At 64.6% G+C, this 12,787-nt stretch overlaps 1 protein-coding gene across 2 annotated transcripts; it reads right to left on the bottom strand.

The window, feature by feature from the left end:
• Nucleotides 1–4,127: 4,127 nt before the first annotated feature.
• On the bottom strand, nucleotides 4,128–11,870 carry VANGL2 (VANGL planar cell polarity protein 2). Of its 2 annotated transcripts, none has more exons than XM_035567325.2 (8): nucleotides 11,782–11,870; nucleotides 9,922–10,189; nucleotides 9,718–9,838; nucleotides 7,099–7,706; nucleotides 6,514–6,650; nucleotides 6,059–6,194; nucleotides 5,362–5,593; nucleotides 4,128–5,047 (listed from the first exon to the last, which is right to left on the bottom strand). In XM_035567325.2, the coding sequence occupies exons 2-8, from the start codon at nucleotides 9,990–9,992 to the stop codon at nucleotides 4,787–4,789; spliced, it is 1,566 nt and encodes a 521-aa protein (XP_035423218.1). In that variant the 5' UTR covers nucleotides 9,993–10,189; nucleotides 11,782–11,870; the 3' UTR covers nucleotides 4,128–4,786. The 2 variants fall into 2 exon arrangements, with proteins under 2 accessions (XP_035423218.1, XP_035423220.1); XM_035567327.1 differs by having other exon boundaries at nucleotides 4,909–5,047; nucleotides 6,059–6,187.
• Nucleotides 11,871–12,787: the final 917 nt, after the last annotated feature.

Raw genomic sequence — 12,787 nt, 5'->3', positions numbered from 1 at the left:
ACACAAGCAGGCAGCCTGGGGAACCAAACCCGTGAGTCCCATGGGGAAAGGACGAGATGTGGCTTGGGGCTGTGCCACCAAATACCCTGGAGGGTCCTGCAGCCCCCCCAGTGACCCTGACCCCCTTTTGCTGGCAGCAAGCCCCCATCTCTGGTCTCTCCCCATAGAAAATGGGTCGGGAGTTCCTGTCAAGTACTGGTCCCCTGTGATCTTTGTGCTCCTTGCTCTGCTCGTGCTCTTCTTCACCTACCGGAGGACCAAGGGCGAAGGTGAGCTCCTCGTTGGGGCACCCGTGCTTGGGGCAGCCCCGTGATGGGTTTAGCAGCAAACGGTGGTGGCAAACCCTCCCAGCCTCAGAGCACCACGAAAAGCAGCAAAATGCCACCCATCCTGGCATGGCTCGACGAGGCTTCGTGCTGGAGGAGGCTTCTTCTGTTCAGTTTTGCACCTTCTGGGCTCCCCTGTGCCAGCTTCGGCCTCTCTCTGTTTTGACACAAAACCGAGCTCGTGGCCTCGGAAAGCAAAACCCAAACCTGCTGACTCCTCATCCCAGCAGGAACTTGCTGTGTTTTTGTTGTTGTTGTTTTATTAATGGATTTTCAGCCTCTCTAATGTCATGCGTGTGTCTGCCCTGCCCCGCAGGGACGCAGGACCCAACCACCTCCATCAGCGACTTCTCAGGTGAGCCGCCAGCGGGTTTCTCGTTAGGGCAACGCTCGTTAGAGCAGCCTCTGCCCGCTCCTAGTGCCTTGACCCGGCCCCGCGTGTTGCGTTGCAGATGCGCTTGTCCTAGAGCACGACACTGCCCTGATCCTCCCCGCTGCCCAGGTGAGCCGGGCACATGGGGGCTGCTCCGCCGCCGCTTCCCCCCCCCCCCCCCCCCAGCCCGTGCCTCAGTTTCCCCACCTGCCGCAACCATGGCGAGGATGCTCAGCACCTCCTTGTGCTGCTGCTCCTCTCTTGCAGGAGGACAGGAAGGGGGCAGAGAAACCCCAAGCCCAGGAGCTGACCGAGACCACCTTCTGCCAGCCAGAAACCCCCCCAGGACAGCCGCTGCCTTCCCAGGTATTACCCCCCCCTTCCTGGCAGCTGCCAGCCCAGGGCACAATTCTGGGCACGGTGTGCACCCAAAGCGCTGTGTGGGGAGGTTTTTAGGATGCTCCTGATGTGCCCTGGACCCCCAGGGAGTGTTTGTGGCCCGCCCCCCCCCCCCCAGCATCTCCTTTTGCTTCTCCCTGACCTCAGCAGCCCGCTGTCCCTGAGGCCACCGGCGGTGCCCGCTGCTCCGGGGAGCCCGGTGCTGACTGAGGGCTGGCCGGGGGAGCCGGCAGCTTTTGGACAACCTGATGGAGCATGAGGCCACCCCAGGATGACAAATTCTGACAAGACACCCGGCGGGGGGAACACGTGGATGCTGGGGGATGAGAGCATCGTGTACCGCCTCGCTCCACCCGAGGGATGCTCCGGCACGTCACCAAATCCCTGCGGGATGGGGACCCGCGTGGGATGGGGCTGGGCGCAGCGTGGCCGCGTGTGCATTCACTGCCCCCAAAGACAGGGCTCGGGGGGGGGGCACAGCCGAGCCAATAAAGCCGGGTTTCACCCCGGAACGCCTGGATTTTCTCCACCCCACGCAGCCGGGCTGTCAGTTTTTCCTGGCCCTAGGAAGGAGCGGAGGCGGCCGCAGGCCCACGCGGAGGGAAAAAGTGGGGGCTGCGGGGGCAGGAGGTTTCTTGGCTGATTAATTACTCACAGGAGGGGGGGGAAAAAAAAAAACCACGCAGCTACCGTGCCGGCAGCTCATTTGCTGAGCGCTGGAAGTCATCACGGGGCAAAGGCGGGGTGAGAGAAAAGGGAAGGCGGCAAGGGCTGGAAATAACCATGGGGGCACCCTGTGGGTGGAAGCCGGGGAGGGCAGAGAAGCAAAAAAAAACATCGTGGGGAAGCGAGCAGCTCCCGATGCGTGCAGCTGGACGGATGCTGTCCCCACGGCCGGTGACACTGTGACATGCCCGGGTCCCTGGGTTAACCTGGTCCCTGCCTTGGCTTCTCCTTTCTCTGCTCCCCATGGTGCCAACGCACAGCCCCACGTAAGGCGCAGGGAGGGAGGTGGGGGGGACGATGCTTGGGGAGGCCGAGAGCGGGGGGAGAAGGTGCTAAAGCCAAAGGAAACGCTGACACCCGGTCCTGGTGAATCAGCGGGGGGCCGGGGGCGTGTGTGGGGGGGTGCAGGTGCCGGCACATCCGCTGCCTCTGTGCTCAGAGCGCGCATCCTGCGAGGGGGGCGAGGTGGGGGCTGCGCCCCGAAGGGTTTGGGAATTTCTCCAGTTGCACCCCAAGGCCTTCGTCGTGCAAACCCCGAATCCCCGTCCCCGTTAGCTCCAAATCCTTGGCCCCATAAACCCCAGGCACATGGCTCCATAAACCCCAAACCTGTGCCCCCCCCAAAACCCTAAGACTGTGACTCCATAAACTCCAAAACTGCTGGCCATGTAAACCCCAAATCCTTGGTTCCACAATCCCCAAATCTTCAATCCCAGAAATCCACAGTCCTTAGCCCCATAAAACCCAAACCGTTGCTCCATTAACCCCAAACCTCGCCCCCCCAAACCCCAAACCTTGGCCCCATGAGCCCCGAGCATCCTCTGAGGGGCAGGGACCGGTTTCCCCGAGCGCTCTCTGGAGGCCGCCTCCTGCTGCTGCAGGGCACGCATCCGGATCCGGCCCCAACCCCACACCAAGCAGGGCTTGGAGCGGGTGCTGCAAAGCACCGGGGGGGGGGGGGGGGGGGGGAGACAAAACCAAAAAAAAAAAAAAAATGTCCAACGGGTTTATTTTATTAAAAAAAAAAAAATTAGATCCTCTATGAAAAAAAAAGACAAAAAACCAACTTCCTAACACTGCCATAATGCTTCGATCCACTGCAAACTGTAAAAACAAGCTTTTTATATATTAAAAAACAATTTTACATTTTACAATTTTCTACACGCATGCACAAGGGCTCGGCTCTGCGGAAAAAAAAAAAAAAAAGAACGAAAAAAGGTGAATTCTTCTTAAACTCCAAGTGGAAAATCCGCCCCCCCCCCCCCCCCCCCGCCTACAACATCCACTCTCACTCACTGAAGTCTTTTTGCAGTAAAACACCCCCAAACCGGGCTCCCGGCGGCACCAGCCCCCCGAGGGGCTCCGGCACCCGGGGGGGCTCCGGCGCGGCGGTGCTGGTGTAAACGGGACTGGAAGCTGGCGCGGGACAGACGCTGGCACTGCGGGGACCTGGCGGGGCTATAAAGACACAGAAACTCCGGAAAAATGGAGATTTCCTGGGAATTCGGAAAGGCGGTGCCCGCCCCCCCACCCCCCTGCTGCATCCCCCCACAAGCTTGTGCTGGGAGAGCCCTTGAAATCCACTGGGGAGCCTCTCTCTGCTACTGGTATTTACTGGGGAAGCCCCCAGGCCCTCTGGGGTGGGACGTGTGCGTCACAGCGAGGGAATTTGGCAGGTCTCGCCACTGAGCGAGCCCAAACTCAGCTCGGGATGCTGCGGTCACCCCCGTGAGCCCCCCCCAACCAACACAAAAGCCAGATGAAAAAAAAAAAACAAAAAAAAAACAACGAAAACAACAAAAAACACCCATGAGGTATTTGCAACCTTAACAAAACCAAGGGAAGGCAAAAGCTTCTGCAGGCACGGGGACCCTGCGTGCGCTCGGTGCCCCACGGCGCGGGCAGCGCGGGTCTGGGCGCTGCGGGGTCCCCTTGCTCAGCCCCGCCGGGGGCCGCCACGTCCCCATCTCCACCGCAGGGCACAGATTTCAGACCCTGGTGAACCAAGACCCTTTGCAAAGAAGCCACTTGAGGCCAGCACCGGAGCCCGAGGGGTGCTTAGGGCCGTTCTGCAGCAAACTACAAGGTGCTCTGCCCCCCAAATCCCGCAACCCCTCGCCCTCACCGGCCAGCCTGGCACCACGGACGAGGCTGGGATGATTTTTGCCCCGCTCCAGCAGCCAGCACAACTCGGGCTCTTGCCACGCTGCAGGAACAGTGCAAAGCCCCCCCCCGTGCTCGGAGCTGGCAGGGTAGGCTGCGGGGACTCCGATCTCCTCGGGGGCACACGCACCGCCGTCGAAAAGCCGCTTTTTGCCTTAACACCCCAACTTTCTCTTGCTTTTGTTAAGAGCTGAGTGTGGAAAACGGCGGGGAGGCGAGGACCTGCCCGCGGCCACATCGCCGCTTCGGGTCCTTCCCCGGAGGCCGGGGAGGGGTTCATAGCAGCCACAGATCGCAGAGGTGTTCGCAAAATGCTCCAAAAGTCTCGATTATTAAAAACCAGCCCCGGACACCGGGCGGTGTTTTAAGGCCAGAGGCAGGACAGTCGCCAGGTAGAAAACGGGAAAGCGCAGGGGGTCCGCCAGACCCGGCCGCGCTGGAAAGACGCTGGTGAAGGAAATTCAACGGAGGGTTAGCCCTTGAGTTATGGCACCGAGGGACGCCGTCGCCTTCCCGGCCGCGACACCGTCCTGCGCTGGATGCGCCTCCTGGGGGATTGCTACAAGGACCTGGGTTTCGGGGAGCGCGGGGACGAGGAGGAAGGGGCTCGGCTCGCCCGACGGGGACCCGAGCCGGAGGGCGAGTGGTGGCCACAGGTTGGTGGCGGGGCCAGGCGCGGGCACTGCTTCCAGGTGCCTGCCGCAGTCCTGCCCTCCGGCCGCGGCCTCGCTGAGCCTTGGCAGAGGTGGGGAGGATGAGGCGGGGTGGCCCCCCCGGCCCCTCTCCACCCCTCGTCAGCTCACACGGAGGTCTCCGACTGCAGCCTCATGACGAACTTGTGCGACTTGGGGTCCACGAACTCCTCCGAGAGCTTGAAGAACGGGATCTTCTTGGTGCTCACCACCAGGCTGAAGTCCTGGCGCTTCAGCACGAAGACCACCCCGTCCTTCAGGCCGTTCGTCACCGGCTCCTCGCTGACCAGCGTCCACTGCTTGGCCAGCCAGCGGTCCTTGTGGTACTGGATGGTGGGCCCAGCGCTCAGGTACCGCTCCAGGAACGCCTGCAGGAAGGAACGGACGTGTGAACGTCGGCCTTTTTTTTATTTATTTATTTTTTAATTTTTTTTTTGCAGCCTCAAGCTGCTCGGCAGGTCCTGCAGGAAAAGCATCCCCGTGCGGCAGGTCCAGCAGCTGGGAACCTGCCCCCATCCATCGCCGCCTGGCACGCCCGCTTCTCCGGCTGCGCCGCACCACAAAAAGCCTCCCCCCCCCAACCCCTCGACCTGCCGGGGGGGGGGCTCTCACGCCGCGGGCAAAACCCCCCCGAGCCCCTTGCCCTGGCGGCTGGGTCCCGTCCCGTTGCGCCCCCGCGCACCTTGGGCGTCATGTCGTGGGTGATGCAGAACTCGAGGTGCTGCAGGATGCTCTCCATGGTGTGGTAGGGCTGCTGCTTGGTGGTGCGCAGGTACTTCTGCATGGCCCGGGCCATGGAGGCGAAAATGGCCTGGGCCGCCTCCCGCGGGTCCATGATCTCCCGCGGGTTCTTCTGGTCCTCCTCCTGCAGCCGCTTGATGTGGGTGAAGGCCTCTTCCACCGCCACCACGAGCCTGCCGGGAGAAAGACCCTATGGAGCCTCCTCCTCGGAGCAATCCAAAAGCTTCTGGACGTGGTGCTGAGGCCCTGCTTTGGGTGACCCCGATGGGGCACAGCTCGGGCCCGAAGGACCCCGCAGTGCCTCCAGCCGCAGCCACTCGGGGTCTCCGTGAAGACCACAGCCCACGGGTGCAGCGGGGCAGTCGCGGCAGCAGAACCCGGTCCTGAGGTCCCCCGGAGCCCTGGTGGTTGAGGGAGCTGCTCGCCACCCCTCTGCCCCACAGCTCCGCCCCGTGCCCCATACCCCAAAAGCAATTTTGCGGGGACATCACCCAGCACCCTACGACGTGCTGCTCCAAAAGCAGCTCCAGCTCTTGGAGGAGGCCCTGGGGCTGCTCCCTCCCTCCTGGCACCCCAGGGGGGTCCTGGGATGGTTCCTGGCGTTCCCCAGGGCCCGGTCCCTGCTGATGGCCCCGTACCTGGCACGGCGTTTCCGCACCCTGCGCTCGTGCTCTGCCTCCTCGTAGTAGTACTCGTTATGGCTGTTGTCGCGCCTGCGGGCAGCCGCGGCGATGACGGCCCGGGACTGCCCCGTGGAGTTGTTCGTGCTGTTTTCTGCAGGGAAAGGGGCAAGCTCAGAGCTGGGGGAGCGGGCACTCCGGGTCCGCCCCCCCCCCCCCGCCTCCCAGTGCTGCTGGCACAGCCCCGTCCCGCGGCCGCGCTCGACTTGCTCCTGCTTGCAGCAGGGCGTTACTGGTGTGGGCTGGGAACCGGCACCCGACTCGCCCGCGCCGGCCGGGACAAACGCACGCAAATCCAGAGGGACCGGCTCGGCGCCCGGAGCCCGGCCCGGAAAGCTGCCTTCGGAGGGGAAAACACCGGGATGGGAGGAGGGAGAACGAGAGGAGAAGCCAAGGGAAAGGGGGGAGCTCACCCTCGCCAAGGGAATAGACTTTAAACCCGGACATTTTCTTGGACAGGACGGATTTTGGCAGGTTGAGGAGGGCAGGATTGTAGACTGGGAAATCGTGGTAATAGTTCTCCAGGATCCAGACGGCCGCTCGCTGGATGCTGCAGGGGCACGGGGCACAAAGAGCAGGTTAGCACCCATCGGGGGCATGCACACGGCCGGGACAGGACGGGGAGGGAGCACAGGGGTCTCACTGCGGGCACGCGCACGGCTCCTCCGGTGCTGGGATGCAGCGGGACACAGCGTGTGCACACCCCGGTGCAAAAGCCCAAGCACAAATACACATGCACAAATGTAGATGCACACACAGAAACACAAAAACGCGCGTGCGAGCACACAGACACCCACATGCAGATGCACACACTTGCGTGCAAACACACAAAACACACACGGGAACGCACAAGCACCACGACTGCACCGCGGTCCTGCACGCACCGGAGCCCGTGCCGATGCGGGAGCTCACCCAGACCCACAGGTGTCCCCCCCAACCCCTTCCCTGACCCCGTCGCCCCCCCCAACCCCTTCCCTGACCCCGTCGCCCCCCTTTACCTGAGGTGCCCGACGTTGTAGAAGCGGCTGGCCCCGTCGGTGGAGCGCACGGCCTTGAGCGTGAACTGGGGCTGGAGCTGGCGCAGCTCCAGCAGCACCACGGCCAGGTAGTGCACGAAGAGCAGCGCGTCCACCAGCGAGACGGCGTACTGCACGATGCCCTGGTAGTTGCGGTCCCGCGAGTCCAGGATGCGCACGCCGTAGAAGAGCCAGTAGGAGACGACGAGGAGGAAGACGAGCACCATGAGCAACGCCCGGAAGACGAAGACGCGCGGGAAGAAAGCCTTGGGGCGGCGGAAGAAGAGCGCCCAGCTGCCCAGCAGGAGGATGAGGAGTTTGAAGGCCACCGAGATGAAGAGCCCCTCGCAGGGTGTCCCGCAGGGCTCCAGCTCCTCCCGCCACAGCAGCTGGGGCAGGAGCATGAAGGCGAGGGGCGTGAGGAAGGCGAGCAGCGCCAGCGCCCCGGCCAGCGCGACGCCCAGGTGCCGGGAGCAGTCCAGGTGGGCGCTGTCCTCCATGTCCTTGGTGATGCGCGTAATGTCATCGTGCGAGATGCTGTGCTCCGACGTCCCCGTCACCACCGTGGTGGTCTCGCCCCAGTTGTCATCCTGGGGAAGGGGAGAGGGTCACGTGGAGGAGGGCCCTGCCACCCCGAGACCCCAACCCAGCCTGGCATCCCCCCCGGCCCCCAAACCTCCAAGCCCGGCGTGCTGACCGGTGCCATCACCCCCATTTAGCAGCCGGGGTGGGGGGGACGGCGAATCGACCAGGACCCTCTAGGAAATCCCCGTCGGAGGCTCTGCGCCGCGCTCCACCTCTCCGCCCCGCCACGCACGACGCGGGCGAGAGCGGCTTTGTAAGTGGAAGGCATCCTGTTTCCAGGCAAATCCCCTCATTAGCGGGGCCAGAGCCAACATGCCCGGCCGCCGTCCCAACACACCCTCGCTGCCGCCTCCTCCGCGCCGGCTGCCGCTGCCTGCTCCAGCGCCGGGGCAGGGCGAGATCGCCGGCGATCGGGGCTCGTGGCCGCGTGCCAGCTCGCCATCACTCCGTTTTGGGGTACGCGTCTCTGCCAGGGGGACGGGGCAGCTTCTTAAACCTTAGTCTGGTTTGTTTTTTTTTGTCATCTTTTTTGCTTTTTCTTCGTTTTGTTTGTTTTCTGTTTTCAGATGTATTCCCTGCTTGTAAAACCTCTCCATGCAACCTCCAGCTTCGCCAGCACAATCCCAGGCAGGCGCCAGACCCCAGCAGCTCCCCAGCAGCCAGCACAGCCCGTCCCATATGAAAGCAGGACCGGGAGCGGACACAAACCCGGAGCGTGGCCGACCTGGCCCCGTTCGTTTCTTTTTTTCACCAAAGCCACGCAGGTGTGGAAGTGAGACGTCCCTTTTTGATCCCTTCCCAGTTAAAATGTGGAGTTTCAGCAAAGGGAGGCGGCGGCGCCGGCGGTGCTCCTCCGCACCCGGGGTCTGTCCGTCCGTCTGTCCATCCTCGCGTCCTGCTCCCCAGCACCTTCAGTTCCTGAAGCCGGGGGTTTCCTTGTATGTGACAAAGCTGGGATTTTTCCTCCCGGAATTTCTGCAGGCTGGCAACTTCATCCCGAACCGGAGCAGAGAAATAACCCCTGAGCCGGGGGCTTGCTGGAGGCAGGAGGAGCGGAGAGGTGCTGGCCGCCCCCGCAGGACCGGTCCGTATTTCCAGTCCGTCTTTCAAGTGCTTTGCTCTGGCCACTGCAGGAGTGCGCGGGCGGCCGCGAGCAGCTCAGGCAGCACCGGCAGCACCGGCTCCGTACTGGGGGAAGATGAAAGAGCCAGATGTGCCCGTGTAGGTGGCTGGGAGATGATTAAAGCCAGGGTCTGTGCTCTGCGGTGGCCGGAGGAGCTGGCGCCCAGCCTGGTCCCCCTCATCGCTGCAGTGCCCTGTCCAGAGCATCTCTGATCCCGGGGGGGGAGGATTTTGCTGCAATGATTTGGGCTCCAGGAACCCTCCCGGGGCTGCAGGTCCCGCGCCGGCAGCAGAGAGCTCGACCGGCTGCACAAACCCGCTCGTCCGTTTGATCCTCCCAGGGACGGGGCTGGGGTTATTAAACCTTGGCAGGGCCGAGCCGGCGTCGCCCTGCAGGCGCTGAGCGAGGAGCAGGAGCAGATCCGGAGGGAGCAGATCCCGAGGGAGCCGATCCCAAAGGCGTTTTCCACCCTGGGCAGCGGGCAGGGAGCTGTGGGCACCCCGTGCCCACCCCAGCTGCATGCCCACACCGCGACAGCCCCGTCCCCTTTCGTCTGGCCCCCCGCCCTCGCCGCGGGCACACGGAGGCAGCGCCCCGAGGTGCTGTCAGCCCGCCCTGGGCCAGCCCGACCGGCTCCACCGCTCCCCGGGGGCGGGCAAGGCACGCCGGGACCCCCCCTGCAGCTCCCACCCTCGGCAGTGCCCGCCGGGGCTCTTGGAGTCGTCCCCTTCCCCAATTCCCAGCCCCGACGTGGGCTGGGCCCGTGCCGCCGAGGTTGGCTCTGGATTTGGGGCTGCTCTAAGTGCAGGGCCGGCTCCTGCCCCTTTCTGGAGCAGGGATGGAGGCGACACAAAGCCCGGCAGGCCCCACGGCAGCCCCCTGCTCATCCTCACCCTCTCGTCCCCCCGCGTCGACTCGTTGTCCAGCAAGGGCTCGCCCGGTGCTTGGATGGTCACCGACTTGTCCCCGCGGCTCCCGTCCCGGCTCTTGGAGCGGTGCCGGTCCCGCCGGTCCCTGGAGGGCAGAGAGGGGAGCAGGGTGGGTGCGCGCCCACGGTGGGGACAGGGGACCCCTGGGGACACGCCAGCCCTTCTCACCTGTGCTTGCGGGAGCTGCGGGAGTGCCCGGATTTGTAGGAGTAGCCCGAGTACTGCGACTCATTGTCCATGGTGTCGGCGCGCCGGGGCTTGTGCCGCTCCACGCCGAGGGGCTTGGGTCTCCCCGGCCCCGGGATGGCCGCCAAGGCCTCCTTCAGAGGGGGCTTCTTCAGGCCGAGGGGCACCTTTAGGAAGTCGACCGTCACCTTGAGGGACTCTATTTTGAACACTGGGCTGGGCTCGTCTCAGGAGAAATCGGTGCGCCCACCTGCGGAGGGGACGGGGAAGGGTCGGTGGCACTGCCGCGGCCCCCAGAGCCGTGCCCGGGGACCCCAGGGTGTCCCCGCTGCCACCACCAGGACGTCACCACCGCCCGCCCCCGTCCCTGCGGATCCAGGTTTAAAGCGGCGACAGGACTTCAGCGGGGAAAGGATGAAGGAATTTGGGTCATTTTGGGGCATTTTCTATTTTAAACCCAAGTTGGGTCCAGGACCACCTCCTTTCCCTTTATTAGCGATTAGCTTCTAACTGCGCTGTTTCGGGTGATTTGCCCTTTAATGAACATCGCCATCGTTATTTTAATTGCCAGGAGAGTGCCTGGGGTGGGGGCCAAACTTAAAACCCAAAAACAACAACAACAAAAAAAAAAGAATGAATAACTTGGCGCAGGCAAGCTTGCAGGCCCGGCTCGCAGTCTGGGGCTCTGCCCGAACAAGTTTCCCGGCACGGATTCGGCATCTCGCACCCGGATCAATGCGGGCCCCGCAGCCCCCGTGGGCACGGCAGGGCCGGGAGGGGGGGCTCCAGGCTGGGGGGGGCGGCTTCGAGGACGGGGTCAGGAGCCCTCAGACGAGCCCCCAGCCCGGTGCAGCAGCGCCCAACATCTCCCTGCGCGCCGCTGCTGCGTAAATCCGCCCGGACGCGCGCCTTAACGCCCACCCGCGCTTGCTTATAGGGCCGCGTCTCTGCTGGATTGGGAAAATGACGTGGGGTTTATGGCTGCGTTATACCCTCAGCCCATCGGCAGCACGGGACCTGCTCGCAGCCCCCCCCCCGGAGCATTTCCACCAGGAAGGGACCTGGGCCGAGACGGCGGCCACCACGGCGTCCCCCCGACGGGTGACACCTCTGCGGGGGCATCCCAAACCCCACTGAGGGGGTCGCAGCCCCCTGTCAGCACCCAGATGATGTCTGGGGGGTGTGTGTGGGGGGGGTGTAAGGGACCCCCAGCACCCCGAGTGAGCACCCGGCCACCCCGGTGCGTGCCGGGGGGGGTGCTGGCGGTGGGGGCCGAGCCGGCTGTGTTCGGGGTGGGCGCGTTACCAGGGCAATGCCATTTTGCCCAAATAAAACCCAAATGTCTTCTGGCCTCTTTTCCGAGGCCTTTGGGGGGGGGGGGGGCGGAGTCGAGGAGGGGAAAAAGAAGCAAGGCTGGGGGGGCGGGGGACGGACGGACAGGGGGGGACACCCTTTTGTCCCAGATGCTGGATGCTCGCACGTTTATCACTATGGAGACAAAAGCCCCCCCCACGCCGGTTGTCTAGGAGATGGCAACGGGGCCAGGAGCTCGTCCCGGCGTCCCCAGCGAGCGATGGGGGAAGGGGCAGGGAGAAAGGGACCCCCCCGGCCCCCCTGCCAGCCCCCCCCCCCCCTTCTTCTTCTGGGCTTTGTTGGGAGGCCGGCATCGGGTTTCTGGCAGGAACAATGCGAGGGCCGGCGGCTCGGCGCAGGGGGGGCCACGGCTGGGCTTTTCCCCCGACCCTATTCATTAGCGCCACGAAGGGCCTTGACACCGCTGGCTGCTCCCGCCGAGGGGACAGCTCGGTCCCCGCGGGCGGAGGGGACAGCTCGGGGACTCACCGGAGGGGCGCTGGGGCTGGAGACGGGCGCTGTCCCTCGTGCGGGCGGTCACCGGGGCGCTCGGGGCATCCTCAGCGGGCGGCGGGGACGGCATCCAGCTGGCGGCCGCCGCGGCATGGGGGCCGCTCACGGGTCGGGCGTCCGCGCCGGGGCTCCGAGCTGGGGGGAAAAAAGGGAAGGGGATGAGCAGAGAAGCATCTCTGTCCCTGGCAGCGGCCGGCAGGAGCGGTGTCCCCTCCCCTGGGGACGCATCGCCCCCGGATTGTCACGCCAAAGAGGACCACGAGCATCCTGCGCCCCGGCACGTGTCCACCACGAGCCGATGTCCCTGTCCCCACACGTCACTGCCCAGCCACCAGCGAGGGATGGGGCTCACCGAGGGTGTCACTGGTTACGAGAGCCCCGGCAGAGCCGTGGTGGCGTAAGACAGCTCTGGTGGCATCGCGCTGCAGAACGCCCCGGGGCAGAGGGAACGGCGCGGCCCCCTCGCCCTCTGCGCCCCCGTTGTGCCCCCAGCCCCACGCTCCGGCATCACGCAGCTGGCTGCCACCTCCCTGCTGCCCCTCACCGTGACCCTACAGAAGGGGCAAAGCCCCCTCCGGCATCCCCTCGGGGTCCTGGTCCCATCCAGACCCAGTCTCTCAAAACTCAGCCAAAATCAGGAGGGGATTTCGGCGCATCCCTGCCACCTGAGGGACCGCAGCCCTCCAGCAGCCCCGCGGGTTCAACGCTGCCCAAAAACCCCATGCAGGACCATCCCTCAACGAACCAGGACAAAATCCAGGCAGGCATTTCTAACGGGAGCGAGCAATTAGCCACGGGAACGGCTCGGGCCCTTCGATCACGAGCAGCGGTTACGGGCTCGCGGCGGAGGTCCTCTTCCTCCTGCCCCAAGCACCGGCTTCCCCAGAGGCGCAGCGCCGAGCCCGGCACCCCCAGCGCCTCCGCGGCCCCCGGCCAGCCCGAGCACCCCGGGGGCTCTTCCAGCTTTCCCTGGCGCCTCGCG

The sequence above is a fragment of the Cygnus atratus genome, chromosome 28 (genome assembly GCF_013377495.2).
Source record: "Cygnus atratus isolate AKBS03 ecotype Queensland, Australia chromosome 28, CAtr_DNAZoo_HiC_assembly, whole genome shotgun sequence".
NCBI lineage: Eukaryota > Metazoa > Chordata > Aves > Anseriformes > Anatidae > Cygnus > Cygnus atratus.
Note: the sequence above shows the minus strand (reverse complement) of the source record. Positions and strands in the feature narration are given on the sequence as shown.